The sequence below is a fragment of the Lipotes vexillifer genome, unplaced genomic scaffold (assembly GCF_000442215.2).
Source record: "Lipotes vexillifer unplaced genomic scaffold, Lipotes_vexillifer_v1.1 scaffold163, whole genome shotgun sequence".
Classification (NCBI taxonomy): domain Eukaryota; kingdom Metazoa; phylum Chordata; class Mammalia; order Artiodactyla; family Lipotidae; genus Lipotes; species Lipotes vexillifer.
Window position 1 is genome coordinate 1292316 of NW_006788722.1, and position 17260 is coordinate 1309575.

Genomic DNA, 17260 nt, shown 5'->3' on the forward strand with positions numbered 1-17260 from the left:
AGTTAGTATTTTAAATATTATAAATTAATGTTTATGTATAATATTGGATATTTTATAGGAAATTTTGTCAAATACAGTTTTTGTATGGTAGAAAATAATAAATTTAACATGAAAAATGGATTTTGATATCATATTGCTCGCTGTATCCTCACTGACCTGAAAGACCGTATGTATTCATTAGTGATATGACCTTTAACAATTTTAAAATTGAGCTAAAATGGTTGTTGTTTTATATTTATTTCAAATCAGTGAAGATGCAGAGTTACTGTGGCGTTTGGCACGGGCATCACGTGATATAGCTCAACTCAGTGGAACCTCAAAAGAGGAGAAAAAGCTCTTGGTGTATGAAGCCCTAGAGTATGCAAAAAGGGCACTAGAAAAAAATGAATCAAGTTTTGCAGCTCATAAGGTGAGGTGCTTACCGTACTGTAACTGTTACCATGTACTACTGAGAGGGACATTGGTCTGTACTTATCTATTGTCTCTAATTTACATAGGAAAGAAATAACTCTCTTTTAAAGAAGTAGGGAAGAGGTTTATTTTTATAACATTTTTTTTAAAAAAGAAGTAGTTCTTTGCATTCTTAAACATTTATTCTAAGTTCATTAGTATGTTTGATAAATTACTTTTGTGAAGGCTTCTTTTTAAACCAAAGGGTTAGTAGTTTCATGAATTACCTCTATCTTTATTTCTAGTAGTACAAACACTGGACAAATGTTTTCTCTTTTTCCTCACATTATATTTGTTTTATGTGGAGGTAGGAGTATAGCAGCTGGACAACTGAGATCTAGTATAACTTTTTACATGTAACTCCACTAGCTTCTGGATTTCCTGACTGGTTTAGAATGTTATTCAGTGGATACTGTGGGGAGACTAGGGGACATTATTGGTATTTTGGATAAGGACATCACTTTATCATACTAGACTGTCCTCAGTGGAGCCCCCAAGTCATTGTGACAACCAAATTCTGTCTCCATGCATTTCCAGATGCTCCCTTTAGGGGATGGTTCTGTCTCCCCCTCACCCCCCACTTCCACCACTACTTGTTTATATTAAGGATTAAACATAACAGACCCTTTAAATTTGCTGAGACTTTTTTTTTTTTAATTTATTTATTTTAATTTATTTATTTTTGGCTGTGTTGGGTCTTTGTTTCTGTGCGAGGGCTTTCTCTAGTTGCGGCGATGGGGGCCACTCTTCATGCGGGCCTCTCACTGTCGCGGCCTCTCCTGTTGCGGAGCACAGGCTCCAGATGCGCAGGCTCAGTAGTTGTGGCTCACGGGCCCAGTTGCCCCGTGTCATGTGGGATCCTCCCAGACCAGGGCTCGAACCCATGTCCCCTGCATTGGCAGGCGGACCCTCAACCACTGCACCACCAGGGAAGCCCCTGAGACTTGTTTTATGGCCCAGAATATGGTCCATATTTGTAAATATTCTTTTTGCACATGAAAAGAATATTTATTCAGCTGTTGTCATTCAGGTCAAGTTGGTTGATAGTGGTGTTTGAATCTTCTGTATCCTTACTGATTTTCTGTCTACTTCTATAAATTATTGACAGAGGGATGTTGAAATCTCCAAGTATAATTGTAAATTTATGTTTCTATTTGCAGTTTTCTTAGTTTTTGCACCATGTATTTTAAAGTGCTGTTATTAGGATTATAAACATTTAGCATTGTTATATTTTCTTGATGTGTTGATCTCTTTATCATTGTAAAATGATCTTCTTTATCTCTAGAAATATTCTTGGTTTTATAGTCTACTTTGTCTGATATTAATGTAACCACTCTTGTTTTCTTTTGATTGTTAACATGTTACATCCTTTTCTGTCCTTCTACTTTTATTTGTGCCTTTATATTTAACATATACTTCTTGTAAGGAGATGCTAATTCTTGCTTTTATTTTTACTTGTTTTATATTCTTCACATTATATAAAATTTACCATTATAATGTATACACTTCAGTGGTTTGTAGCATATTTTACTATGTTGTTCAACCTTCACCACTATCTAATTCCGGAACACGTCAGTTACCCCCAAAACAAACCCCATATCTATAACCAGTTAGTCCCTGTTGTCTCCTGCTCCTGTCCCCTGGCAAGCACTGAGCTACTTTCTGTCTCTATTAATTTGCCTGTTCTGAACATTTCATGTAAATGAAATCATACAGTATGTGGCCTTTGTGTGTCTGGCTTCTTTCACTTAGCCATGGATGAACAACGTTTATCCATGCTGAGTATGTGACAGTACTTCATTCCTTTTTATGGCTGAATGATACTCCATTGTATGGAAATACCATTTTTGTTTATTCATTTATCAGCTGATGGGCATTTGGGTTGTTTCCATTTTTTGGCTATTATGAATAATGCTACTATAAATAAATCCGTACAGGTTTTTGTGTGAACACCTGCTTTTATTTATTTTTTTAATTGAGGTAAATTCACATAACATAAAAGTAACCATTTTATACATTTCACATTCTTATACCATTGGCATTTATACATTTACAGTGTTATGCAATAGTTACCTCTCTCTAGTTCCAAAACATTTTTATCACCTCAAAAGGAAACCCTCTACCCATTAAACAGTCACTCTCTATTCCCTCTTATTCCCAGCCCCTGACAACCACTAATCTGCTTTCTGTCCCTATGGCTTTACCTACTCTGGATATTTCATAGAATTGGAATCATACAATATGGGATAATTTGTGTCTGACATCTTTCACTTAATTGTTTTTGAAGTCCATTCACCTTGCAGCATTTATCAGTACTTTATTCTTTTTTATGGATGAATAATATTTCATTGTATACCACATTTTGTTTATCCATTCATTTGTTTGTTTTTTTTTTTCCATTCATTAGTTGATGGACATTTATTTCCACCTTTGGCTATTGCTTATAGTGTAGCTATCAACATTCGTGCACAAGTATTTGTTTAAATATCTGTTTTAAATTCTTTTGAGTATATACCTAGTAGTGGAATTACTGGTTCATGTGGTCATTCTATGTAATTCTTTTTGCGGAACTGTCAAATTATTTTCCAAAGTAGCTGTACCATTTTACATTGCCACTAGCAGTGTATGAGGGTTCCAGTTTTTCCACATCCTTGCCAACACTTGTTATTGTCCATTTTTAAAAATTATAGCCATCTTAGCAGATGTGAAGTGGTATCTCATCATGGTTTTGATTTGCATTTTCCTAATGACTAGTGATATTGAACATCTTTTCATATACTTATCAGACATTTGTATATATTCCTTGGAGAAAATGTCGATTTAAATTCTTTGCCCATTTTTATTTATTTATTTTTTTGCGGTACGCGGGCCTCTCACTGTTGTGGCCTCTCCCGTTGTGGAGCACAGGCTCCGGATGCGCAGGCTCAGTGGCCATGGCTCATGGGCCTAGCCACTCCGCAGCATGTGGGATCTTCCCGGACCGGGGCACGAACCCGTGTCCCCTGCATCGGCAGGCGGACTCTCAACCACTGCGCCACCAGGGAAGCCCTTTGCCCATTTTTAAACTTGTCTTTTTATTGTTGAATTGTAAGAGAATATTTTCAGTATACTAGTCCCTTGTTAGATATATGACTTGCAAATATTTTCTCCCATCCTGTGGCTTGTCTTTTCACTTTCTTAATAGTGTTCTTTGCAAAAGGTTTTAATTTTGATAAGATCCAATATATTTATTGTTCTTTGATTGCTTGTGCTTTTGATGTCATATCTAAAAACACTTGCCCAATCCAGTGTTACAGAGGTTTTCACCTGTGTTTCTTTCTAAGAGTTTTATATTTTTTAGTTCTTACATTTAGGTCTTTGGTACATTTGGACTTAACTTTTATGCATGGTGAGAGGTATGAGTCCAAATTCATTCTTTGGCATATATATATCTAGTTGTCCTACTACCATTTGTTGAAAAGATTATTCTTTCTCCACTGAATGGTCTTGGCATCCTTGATGAAAATCAGTTCAACATAAATGTATGGTTTTGTTTGTTTGTTTGTTTGTTTTTGTGGTACGAGGGCCTCTCACCGCTGTGGCCTCTCCCATTGAGGAGCACAGGCTCCAGACGCGCAGGCTTAGCAGCCATGGCTCACGGGCCCAGCCGCTCTGCAGCACGTGGGATCCTCCCGGACCAGGGCATGATCCTGCGTCCCCTGCCGGACCCTCAACCACTGCACCACCAGGGAAGCCCTGTATGGGTTTATTTTTGAGCTCTCAGTTCTATTCCATTGGTCACTGTGTATCCTGCTAGTACCACAATGTCTTGATTACTATTGCTTGGTAGTAAGTTTTGAAACAAGGAAGTGTGAGTCCTCCAACTTTGTTCTTCTTTTGTTTTGACTTTCTTTGACTATTCTCAGTCCCTTGAATTTCCGTATGAACTTTAGGATCAACTTGTAAAGTTCTGCAAAGATGCCAGTTGGATTTTTCAAAGGGATTTCATTGAATTTGTAGATCAATTTGGGGACTATCACCATCTTAACGATATCTTCCAATCCATGAACTTATGCATTCTTTCCCTTTGTTTAGGTCTTTTTTTTTCATCAGTGTTTTGTAATTTTTCAGTGTCAAGTAACTGTCAAAGAGGATCTTCAAAGTAGCAGGAAAGAAGGCTTTTAGGTAGGACTAGAGTAGCATTCAATTTGGAGGGCTTTTTTGTTGTTGTTTTCCTTACAACTGATATTCCTAGATCTTTGTGAGCTCTTGATTTCCAAACCTTTTGGGTGGTTCTTTACTCAGCCTTGGATAGTCTCTTCATATGCAAGCGATGATCTTTACTCAGCTGAAAAGGGTGACCCTCTGCATTCTTCATCTGGAGTTCTAGCTCCGGTCAGCTGTTTCTTCTACAGTATTCTGCTCTGTGAACTCCAGACACCTGGGCTTCCCCAGCCTCCCAGTTCCATCTCTTCAAAGCAGAGACACTGCTTGGCCTATTTTGCCTCCCTGGGCTTCAACCTAGAAATTTCTCCAGGGCAGCCATAGGGCTCATCTCATTTGTTTCTCATCTGTGAGATGTCACTGTTGTCTGATGTGTATAATATCTTGAGAGTCTTTATTTCTTATATTTTGTCTGCTTATTTTAGCCTTTCAGGCAAGAAGGTAGGTATAGTATCTATTACCCCTTCTTGGCTAGATTATCTGTTATAAAAGAAAAGTTTTCTTTAAAAATAATGTAAACTTATTACAGAAAATAGACATTTTGGAAATTGAAAAAAAGTACCAATATGGAAATAAAAATCACCCATGATCACAGCTCCTACCATCAGCTCTTGCTAGTATGATCATTAATTAACAGTCCTATGTAGTAACTAAATGCCAATCTAAGCAGAATGTTTAGGATTCATCCATAAGTTTGTGTTTGCTTTGATATAGATGATAGTTAAATGCGTAAGAGAAGGTGATTTTATCTAGAGCCCTGATACTTGGGAAGAGATCAGAGCACCAAATTTGAAACCCTGTATGACACCTCTAGTCATCTGAATTTGGGCAGCTGGGTGACTGTCAATGGAGATTAAATGAGCATAGTCAGTGTGGGATTTAAATTATACTCTTTTGTTTTCAATAAAAAAATCAAGATACAAAAGATTTTGGTGGAGAATAGATTTAAACAGAAGTTTAATATTAACGTTTTTATGGTTATAATTATTAAAATTTCACAGATATAAGCACAAACAAAAAGAAATGGTGCGTGTTTATAAGAAACTATTGTATCTCACAGAACCCAAAGGCAAGATGCATTTAGGCTTCAGGAGAAACTGGCTCAATTGCTCTGAGGCTTCATTGTCTTTCCTCTTTGCTGTTATCTGCAAATCTTTTTTTACTTTAGTTTTTTTCTCATCCTCAGTTTTGTGACTTTCCATAGCATCTGGGTTTATGAAGCTTGGATATTTTGGTTTTGGTTCTTAGGGAAGAAACTCAGATTATCTCAGTTTGGGTCTGTATCCAGCTATGGGTATGGGGACAAGGTCACAATTGACAAATGTGGCTGTTATTACTATAACAATGCAGGTGCGGGAGAAGCAGCAGCTCCAATAAAATAGGATAAGAAAATAAAATAATAATTATTAAATCGCACATTTCTATAAATTTATATTCATACCATAAATATGAATTGTTATCTCCCCATTGTGTTGGTAACTTTCTTAGAGATACACTACCCTCTGCCTTGTATTATAGTTCTCTAAAAACATGTCCAAGTTCCTTGAGAGCCATGTCTACTTTTTCTTGTATATTCCAGTATATTTAATACAGTTTTTGTCCTCTGCTTTTTGTTAAATGACTACTGAGGAATAAATATCAGTAGTTATTGTTTTACCTTGTATTGAATGGAATACTATTGAGTATTATTATTCTTACTTCTTTTTTTCTTCTATTTTTAGTGGTATGCAATCTGTATTAGTGATGTTGGAGATTATGAAGGAATCAGGGCTAAAATTGCAAATGCCTACATGATCAAGGAGCATTTTGAGGTACTGATGAACTTTAAAAGTCATTAGTTTTCTGAATAGATTTGTTTCACTTATCTCTTGCTGTATAGCAAACCACCTAAAACTTAGTGGCCTAAAACAATGACTATTTCTCACAGTTCTGTGGATTAACTGTGCACAGTGGTGCTTCTGTTCTGCTTGTTGTAGCTGAGGTCATTTAGAGGGCTACATTCACCTGGACCCTCAGCTGGGACGGGAATGTAGAAGATGCACTCTCATCTACAACAGTTTCTCTCTACTTTTCTTCCCATTATTTAGTAGTGTAGCCCAAGCTTCTTTATAGCATGGTAGCTGGCTTCCAAGAGTGAGCATTCCAAGGGAAAATTTCCATTGTGCAAACTTTTATCAAGCATGTTTGCATCACGCTTGGTAATAACCTGTCGACCTAAACAAGTAACGTGGTCAAGACTAGAGAATGTGGGAGAGGCTTATACAAAGTCCTGAGTGCCAGGAGGTGTAGTCTCATCTAACAATCTAATATAATTGACATACCACTCCCAAAGGTAATAGTAGTGTATACGATTATGATCTCTGTGTGTGTTTTAATATTTCCCCCAAAGTTAATTTACTTATTTATAGTAAGCTCTTCCTTAGGTGCCAGAAATTCTCCAGGAGTTTGTATATTTCATGATGTGCATACACACTATTCCATTGTCCAAAAACAAACAACAAAAAAACTGCAGCTAAAAAACTGCAGTGTATTTGTCTTTCTTTCTTTCTTTCTCTCTCTCTCTCTCTCTCTCTTTCATTTTTGGCTGGGTTGGGTCTTTGTTGCCATGCACGGGGTTTCTCTAGTTGCAGCGAGTGGGGGCTACTCTTTGTTGCGGTGTGTGGGCTTCTTATTGTGGTAGCTTCTCTTTGTTGTGGAGCACGGGCTGTAGGTACGCAGGCTTCAGCAGTTGTGGCTAGCGGGCTCTAGAGCACAGGCTCAGTAGTTGTGGCGCATGGGCTTAGTTGCTCTGCGGCATGTGGGATCTTCCTGGACCGGGGCTCGAACCCATGTCCCTTGCATTGGCATTTGGATTCTTAACCATTGCACCACCAGGTGTGGGATCTCTGGACCGGGGCTCGAACCCATGTCCCTTGCATTGGCATTTGGATTCTTAACCATTGCACCACCAGGGAAGTCCCTGTCTTTTGATATTATAGACCATCTCAAAAACACACAGGAAGAGAAAGTGATGAAAACAAACATATTTATCAGTATAGTTTCAATTCCTAGTTAATGTAATGACTAGTGGAAAAGAACATTGGACTAGGAGTCAGGAGACCTAGCTTCTTATTTGGGCATCAGTAGTGTATATATACACACACACACACACACACACACACACACACACATATACGTATATATCGATACACGTACATATATATTTCAATTTAACAATATACATTTTTCACGTTTTAAGACCTTTGAAATCAGATTGCATTATATATAATCAGTGGTATCTTATAATTGGCAGTGCTTTTTTCTTAGTGGTATATAAAATAATGATGTGTCATAACGTTTATGGTATCTTAGATTCAGTGAAATATAGTAATTTACTTAGTGTCATTAGATAAATCATTTAAATTACTTGTACCTTGGGATGTAGAAATACCTGACAGATAACTTCCAATGTGAATAATGAAATGCTGCAGAAAATATATTAATGTATACTTTAAAGAAACAGTGAAGGCTATAGATTATTTAAAAATAACATGTTTTTCATAAGTTCTCAAATGAGTATGTTATTTAAAACTGACAGTGTTAAGTATTTACATGTTAAAAGATCATTTATACTACTTCTATTCAGATTCCATTATTACATCTAAAGTCATAAGGAATTATTATCTTTGCATTGTTTTTGAAGATGTTTAAACTAATGGCAGAAAGAATTACAAAAGAAAAGGTTTGCTTGAGAGTAGCCCCTCTCAATCCATCCCAAAAGAAAATTAAACTGTAATGCCCCAAGGCATCCATTGTATATGATGAATTAACTTCTCTTCCTTGCATCAAAATGGACTAGCTCTGTACCATTCTTGGTAGAATGGAAAATGTAGTTACTCATATAATTTCTTGTAGGGCTTAATTTTCTAGTGGAACGCTGATTGGGAAAGGTTGCTTTGAATATAAGTTGTATATACTTTAAAATATATTTTGCCATGTAAATCATATCACTCTGTTTATAGAAAAGTAAAAATTAGGTCAGTGCTGATTCTTACCCATATTGTTGATAACAGGATTTCTGCCAAGTCATACTTGATTAGCCTTATTTTAGCTATTATCTCTTCCGTTACTAACATTATGATCAGTGGTGGTAATAAAGAGTCTGAAACTTACGAAACGTAAAAATAATGATGATCCTGATGATAGAAAATATTACTGTGTAAGCACCTCCTGTTACCTGTTCATTTAATTTTCACCACAACCCTATAAGGTAGGTGTACTGATTTCTTGATCCTATACAAGCAAACTCAGGCATGGAAAGAATATAGAACTTGCCAAGGTCAAAAAGTAAGAAGTCATTGAGCTGTGATTTAAACCTTGGTGGTCTGGCTTCAGAACCACTCTGGTAACCAGTACAGATATTTGAAAATGTGTATCTCACACATTATCAACTGAAAGTAAATATGTGTCTATAGAAAAGCATAAGCTAGGGAGTCCTGACTTTTTAAAAACTTTATCATTAGTAGGATTAACATTAATCTATGAGATTTCCTGAGTGGTTTTCAACAAAATAATGTAAAAGGAGGAGTCATTTCTTTAAAGTTATTCTGTAGTTTATGCTTTACATTAGTTCACATAGGACTTTCACATAGTAAATAGAAATTAGGGAGACTTTATCAATATATTTTATATTATACATAATTAATAAATTCTGTGAACAAGTAGTATTTTTCCTTTGTTAAGTGTAGATGGGGAAGTTAAACAAAATTTGCACATAGGAAGAGACTTTCTAAAATTATTTTGTATTTTGTTCTTTTAACAAAGAATACTTTTACTCAATAGTGATACAGGATTTGCCAAAAAGGAACTTTCTTTATTTTTCCTTTAATCTAGAAGAAATATTGAGAGCTCTAGATTATTAGTTTTCAAAATTAGATTTGTTTACAGATTTTGTATTTTCTTCATCTTGATAAATCCTATCATTTTCTGAATTTTTTAATTTTTAAATTTTATTTATTTTATTATTTTTGGCTGTGCTGGGTCTTTGTTGCTGCACACGGGCTTTCTCTAGTTGCGGTGAACGGGGGGGCTACTCTTCATTGCAGTGCACAGGCTTCTCATTGCGGTGGCTTCTCTTGTTGCAGAGCATGGGCCCTAGGCCCGTGGGCTCAGTAGTTGTGATGCGTGGGCTCAGTAGTTGTGGCGCATGGGCTTAGTTGCTCCAGTGGCATGTGGGATCTTCCCGGACCAGGGATCGAACATGTGTCCCCTGCATTGGCAGGCAGAATCTTAACCACTGCACCACCAGGGAAGTCCCTCTGAATCTTATAAAATAGTAACCTTAGTATAAGGTATTGATAGTGTACTGATATAAATTTAATTAAAAAATTAGGAGGGATGCAAGAGGGAGGGGATAGGGGGATATATGTATACATATATCTGATTCACTTTGTTATACAACAGAAACTAACACAACACTGTAAAGCAATTATACTCCAATAAAGGTGTTAAAAAAAATTAGGAAAAAAGTTGCTGTTATCAGAAAAATTGAAATGCAGAGTTGCAATTGTTTTTAATCATGTTTTCTTCAGCAAACATAGTAAAGTACTTATTGGTGTTTAGGAAACAAATATGATTCATTTTCTCATTCTGTTAGAAAGCAATTGAACTCAACCCTAAAGATGCTACTGCAATTCACCTTATGGGTATTTGGTAAGAAAATTTCTTTAAATAAATATTTCAGTGGTTTTTAGTATGATCTTATTTTGTAGTATGTATACGTATCTTGTTTGGTAGTATATAAAAAAGCAAAATATAAAATGTTTAAAAATATTATTTGGCAGTCAAGAGTGTTTAATCCATTATATTAACTAGCAGTTGTACTGGTTATTTAGGGTTTAGTATTTAGAAAATAACTAAATTTGATTGTGATCTTGTTAAACATTGTTATTCAGATCATTTAGAAATGTTCTAAGACTAAAAAGACATTGAAACTTTTCATTAGACCTTTAAAATTCCTTTTTTTGGGAAAGACTATTCTTTTTTACCAGACTAAATGGAATTGGATTAATCTAACTATAGTAATACACTAGGATGCCCTAAGAGGGTCTTGGTATCTTCAAGGTGTGTCAAATACAGTCTGATTCATCTGAGGTATAATATAATCTGACTTTCAGTATCTTTCCATTTTTATGTAAGCTTTGTTCAGAGCACATCATTATTTTGCTGGTATGAGCATAAACCAATGTGTTATTAAATGCTCACTGGTTTGAGAGTCTTTCTTGAGACAGGTTTGCCACTGTTTTCTTTGGGTGTAGTCTACAGAGCTGAGTATTTATTGTCTTCTACGAGGGGTAACAGTGCAAAGTCCCATATCAAACTCTTTTAAAAGAGAAGTAAATATCCTTCAGGATAAAGGACACATTTAACTAAGAAAACACTTACTGAGAATTAATGACAGTTGAGGGACAGTCAGTAATTAAGATGCTGGCAAGCAAACATGAACGAAATAGTTTCATCCTCAAGGAGTTCAGACCCTAATCAAAGATCCAACACTTTTTTCCTACTTACTTCAGAAAATTGTCAAGAGCTTTGGATGTTAAATATTTGCCACACCCTTTCAAATATGTAGACTTTAAATTGTTGGTTGCCATTGTTATTTAGGTATATCATGTTTAATTTTTTTTTAACTTCTCTGAATTTTTATGTAAAAAAATAGGGGTAACGATTCTATTTCATTTAGTTATTGTAAGGAGTAGATGAAAGAAACACTTAGCACTTGGCACAAAGTGAGCACTCAAAAGGTGAATGATGTATTGTATTATCATTACTGTTATAAATAGTACTATTTATACTGTCACAGTATACTGTAATTGATGGATCAACATAAATCAGTCCCTAGATAATTCAGTATAAATATTAACCTACTGGATATTATGGAAAGTATAGACTGTTTAAACATATAATAGAAGATTCCTTTTATATCTGTTAAGATGCTTAGTTCTCTTTAAGAACTAATTTGAATGTACGTGTCATTTTATTTCCCCATAGGTGTTACACATTTGCTGAAATGCCTTGGTATCAAAGAAGAATTGCTGAAATGCTGTTTGCAACTCCTCCTAGTTCCACCTATGAGGAGGTAGTGTGATGTCCTTTGTTAAGTTAGTACTGATTTCTTAACTGCTCTGTCACTCTACAGTGTCCACACATCTGGAGTTCTGATCAGTGAGGGACTTGAGCAGGTTTCTAATGATCCAGTGCAACTATGTTATCAGAAAGGCTTATTAATAATTATTATCTGTGACTGGTGAGTGTTTTTTTTTCTGCTTTAGGTGAGTAGCTGATAATTCTGGTATATTGTCAGCTAAAATAACCCATGGTTAAAATCTACCTTCATTTTCTGCTTGAAATCTATACCACATAAAAATCATAAAATAGAACAAGAAATATAGCATTTGCTTCTTAGCATGTTTTAGGTACACATTCCGTAAGATAAGAGTCATTTACCTGGACATTAAAGCATGTGTTTGTATTGATAAGTGAAGAGTAATTATAACTTTTTTTTCACAGCAGGTTTGAAAGGCTCATGGTCTCTCATATTTCCAAGGCCTTTTGCTTCTCCTGTTAAAAATAAAATTTGAAGGGGATTTCTGGGCAAATATTTTGGGTTTACTCATCACAAAATTTTCAGAGTAAGGAAGCAGACAGTTGAAAAAGTTGTTCCAATACTTGTATCATAATGTTTTCTGTGAAGCTATAGTGCAGAATTTGATGCAAACAATATTTAGTTGTATAGTTAGAACAAAGTTGGGAAATATTTGTTATTAAAAAGAATGTTCATTCTAAGAAAAAATGACACAATCAGCAGGGAATTTCAGACTGACCTTAAATTTTTATACAGGAATTTCAGTAATAAAGGACAAAAAAATTCATTAGCACGACTCATGTATCACTGAATAAACTCAGCTTTTGATTTCATCTAGTTTTTATTGGTAGTCCCTGTTATGATTTAAGAAGAGACAGGTCAAAGTATCTGAGTTGCACATGATAATGTTCTTTCCTCTCTGCATGTGATGCCAGTTTGGTATGAGTTCTAAGTAGTAGTCAAGTTATTACTAGAAATGGTCCACATAATTGTAATCTGTATTCTGATGATATAATAGTGTTATGGTCAATTTTGCTATATTAACCTCTCACTGTTGATGAATTCACCATTATTATTATTTTTTAGCATCTTTATTGGAGTATAATTGCTTTACAATGGTATGTTAGTTTCTCCTTTATAACAAAGTGAATCAGCTATACATATACATATGTCCCTGTATCTCCTCCCTCTTGCATCTCCCTCCCACCCTCCCTATCCCACCCCTCTAGGTGGTCACAAAGCACCGAGCTGATATCCCTGTGTTATGTGGCTGCTTCCCATTAGCTGTCTATTTTACATTTGGGACCATTATTTTAAGATTTTTTTTAAGATGTTTTAATTTACTTCCTGTCTTATATTTAATATAGGAATAGATCTTTTGAGAAAATGCTTTTTTAAAATTGACTCTGTTTTAATACTTTTCATTAAGTTTGGGTTTTTTGTCTTTTTAACAGGCCTTAGGCTACTTTCACAGGGCAGAGCAAGGTAACAAATTTTTTATTTCACATACTAATATACTTAAAATTGTATGAATGCTTCACATATAATAGGAATTTTTAAAACAAAAATAAGTTATTCTGATATACTTCATAAACTTCTTTTTGAGCTAGACATTATCAAATAATTTTTAAAGTCCTTATTTAGTAAAGATCACCTGAGTAAGAAATAGACTGCTACTGAATTTAGAGCTGTAATTCTGGAATGGTCCTTCATTTGATGTAATTCAACCTTCCTTTTTGAGAGGAGGCTTTGACAGATTAACTGTTTATTTAAGATCACACAGCTAATCAGAGGCATTTATTTTCATTTCAAGTTTTTATTTTTTTTTAAACTGAAGTATAATTGACATATAACATTGTATTAGCTTCGTGTGTGCAACATAGTGATTTGATATTTGTATACCTTGCAAAACGATCACACCACCAAATTTAGTTAACGCCCGTCACCTTACATATAGTTACAGAAAAATACTTTTTTAAGATGGACTCTCTCAGCAAATTTCAGATGGCACTGAAATGAGAACTCTATGGTTTTAAAACAGGCCAGTTTTTGTTCTATTGTAGATACTGTCTTTTGTGACAAAGAGTTTCCTGCACTCTTACTTTGAAGAAATAGCCTATCCTAACATCAGCCTATCCTAAGATTATCCTTCCTAATATTAATAGGAGAAACTAGAGAAGTAAGGGACATAAGCCTTTGTTACCAAGTACACCTCCCCCCCAAAAAAAACATTGCAAATATATTTCTATAAAACTTAATCAGAAGAAAATTAAAGACAATTTATTAAATTTTAGAGCCTACTCATATGGACTTGTTCAAATGTTTTCATGATAGCAAAGCACTTTTTAAAACGCATTTCTTCTAAAGAAAGAATTTTGTCTGAATTTTAACTCTATCTGTAATACATTAATTCTGATTTACTGTTACTACCTTCCATTGATATCCTCTCAAGATGGTAGTTTTACATATCAGGGATATGATCTGGGAATGCATTTTCCTCAGAGACTTAGAAGTGTAATTGCAAAGTTAAAATAGGGCCTTAGAGGTTTAAGGATTCGGGTTGTTAAAAAAACATGGTCATACTCTTGTGGAACTAAAATAATCCTTGGTAATTCCAGTCATCCTCCAGGTTTTACCTTCAAGGTCACTTCCTCTAGGGGGCGCCCTTTCCTTATTATGGCCTATGTCTGGTTTAGAAGCTCCTCCTATGCTTTTAATACCTTTTACTTCCTCCATCATGGCCCTTATCACTCCATAGTATGAATATTTGTTTACATGTCTAAAACTAAATTCAGGGAAGATGGGGACTCTGTCTTCTTGCTCACAATTGAATCCTCATTGCTTAGCACATAATGCTTGGCAAATTTGCTGAATGAGTAAGTAGACGAATGAATGAAGGAATGAATTTACTTAACTCCAAGGAAACTTTAAGCACATCAACATGGCATCTCACAAATATGTTCAAATTAAAGAAATAAAACAATTTTGGGTTAAGGGGCAAATAGGGTTAATCATAAATTATATCCAGGAAGAATTATGCTTTGAATATAGAAGGGTCCCAGGTTGATAGGAGGAAACTGTATAAAGAATTAATGAAGTTAGTGAGACAGTCCCATGCTTTCATTCATAGGCTTTTTGTTCACATTTTTTCTTCAGCCAAGAATCCTGCTAAAATTCTATTCAGCCTCCACGCTAGCCCAGGTGTAACCTCTTAGTTAGTTGCTTTTTCTTTGGTTTCTCATAGCACTTTAACATTTGTACACCTATCAAAGCATTCCTTTTATTCCTTTATTACATTTAGTTGTGCTCATGCTTGTCTTTCCCTTTCATTATAAATTCCAAAAGAGCAGAGACTTTGTTTATCTATGCTTAAACATAGCCCACATTCAGTAAAGGTTGACCAAATGTGTGTGTGTATTCACACATATACACATATCATCATGATTTCATTTACTCATTCAGCAAATGTATATTGAGTACAGTTCTAGGCACTGTTCTAGGCACTTAGGATGCAGGGAGCAAAAGAGATGATAAAAAGAAAACCCTTGTCCTTCTGGAGCTTATATTCTATCAGGACCCTGTTTTCTATCTATTAAATAGAGTACCAATTTTATAAAATTGCTGTGAAAATGAGAAATGTGTGTAATATAGTGCCTGGCACATAGTAGACACTCAATAAATGGTAATTATAAAACTTTTTGAGATATGAATAGTTGAACAAAAGAGAATTCTAATTAGCCTAATCATTTATTGACCACACAAGTATATTATTGGAATTTAGATGAAAAAAATTAAGCCTTTAAAAATAAGAGCAATACTATTTCATATGAGATAAATTTAAATTGTTTTTCTTATGTACAGTGGATCCAAACTTCTACAGCAAAAACTTGCTCCTTCTAGGAAAGACATATTTGAAGCTACACAACAAAAAGCTTGCTGCTTTCTGGCTAACAAAAGCCAAGGACTATCCAGCGCACACAGAGGAGGATAAACAGGTAAAACATCTCCAATAAAGTAAGGCAGATAGGTTTCCACTGAGGCACATTAAGTAAAGGTGAATCAAGAACTTCTTTAAAAACGTAATTGTCCAAATGCATATTGTTAAATAACAGTGTTTATTTCAAATGTGTATAGCACATATTTAGTTACTATCAACAAACATGTATGAATTACTTGCTGCAATATAGAATTATTCCTGTTTGACATATATATAGCAGATAGAAAAAGATTTCTAAAACATAAAAGGCAAGGGACATGTACTAATGTGGACAAGTTCTCTAAGTCTCATCTCTTGAGTTCTCTAAGAAATTTTATTCTTACAGTGTGCTATCCTAGTTTTTGGGAAATTCTTAGAAACTACTTTATAAACTTGTTTCACAAGTTGATCTCTGTGCTGTACTGTTTTATAATATGTATTCTTCCATTTTAGATACAGACAGAAGCTGCTCAGTTGCTTACAGGTTTCAGTGACAAGAACTGAGAATTTTTCAGTGAAATATCTAAGCAGCAGTGCCTTTTCACCAAATTATAAAGATAATAAATACATTAACCATACTGTTCTATGGCTGTTTTCTCAGTTCTTTTAATGTCGTGACCATTTAACAAATTAAATACACAAAATTCTAGACTTCTTCACAAATAACAAGGCAAAAGAAATAATTGCTACAAGAGTGGTAGAGAGATATCCATGGCGTAGAGGCTGAGATTATTGTGCACCTGAGACACCAGCAATACAAAGGGTATGAACTGGATCACATCAGGATGGGAGATCAAGAAAAGCTCGGGCTTCCCTGGTGGCGCAGTGGTTGGGAGTCCGCCTGCCGATGCAGGGGACACGGGTTCGTGCCCCGGTCTGGGAAGATCCCACATGCTGCGGAGTGGCTGGGCTCGTGAGCCATGGCCAGTGAGCCTGTGCGTCCGCAGCCTGTGCTCTGCAACGGGAGAGGCCACAACAGTGAGAGGTCCGCGTACCACAAAAAAAAAAAAAAGAAAAAGAAATAAAAAAGAAGAAAAGAAAGCTCTGTGGAAGAGGTGGCATAGGGGAGTGCATTTTCTAGTTGTATTGATTCAAAGCTGAGATCTTGCAGAGGAAGTACAGTGAATGTTAGGAGGTTAGGATGATGAGAGTTCTTGGTATAAAGTAGTTAAATGATGTATCTTGGAGCCAACCTGTATAACGAAAGAAGTCATGAGAGGCCTCAAAATGGAGTGGTTTCCTTTTTAAAATGTGAGGTAGTCTTACAAGTGGTTTGATTTTATCAATAGGCAGGCTCAAATTCTATTCCCTAATGGGGTGAAAGGATCACAGAACTCAAGGGGGAAATGGAAATTAAGATGTTTTAAATAGGCAGGACAGTGATTCTGGGGGTGCCACCACTACAAAAATCTTGTTTTGTAAAAAGTAGTATCTTGAATGCCACTTATAGAAATCTGAGAGTGTATGTGTAGGTGGATTTTTCTCAAAGGGAAAACACAGGTAATGTG

The 17260-nt window shown here is 35.4% G+C and overlaps 1 protein-coding gene across 3 annotated transcripts in view; it reads left to right on the forward strand.

The window, feature by feature from the left end:
- RMDN1 (regulator of microtubule dynamics 1) overlaps nucleotides 1–16454 on the forward strand; it is a 37178-nt gene extending 20724 nt beyond the window's left edge. Inside the window, exons 4-10 of one of the 3 annotated variants that reach the window (XM_007461721.1) lie at nucleotides 250–409; nucleotides 6375–6464; nucleotides 10289–10344; nucleotides 11683–11770; nucleotides 13231–13261; nucleotides 15638–15771; nucleotides 16206–16454. In XM_007461721.1, the coding sequence (XP_007461783.1) occupies nucleotides 250–409; nucleotides 6375–6464; nucleotides 10289–10344; nucleotides 11683–11770; nucleotides 13231–13261; nucleotides 15638–15771; nucleotides 16206–16256 (610 nt within the window). In that variant the 3' untranslated portion in view covers nucleotides 16257–16454. The remainder of the gene's footprint in view (nucleotides 1–249; nucleotides 410–6374; nucleotides 6465–10288; nucleotides 10345–11682; nucleotides 11771–13230; nucleotides 13262–15637; nucleotides 15772–16205) is intronic. The other 2 variants (XM_007461722.1, XM_007461723.1) reach the window with 2 other exon arrangements.
- Nucleotides 16455–17260: the final 806 nt, after the last annotated feature.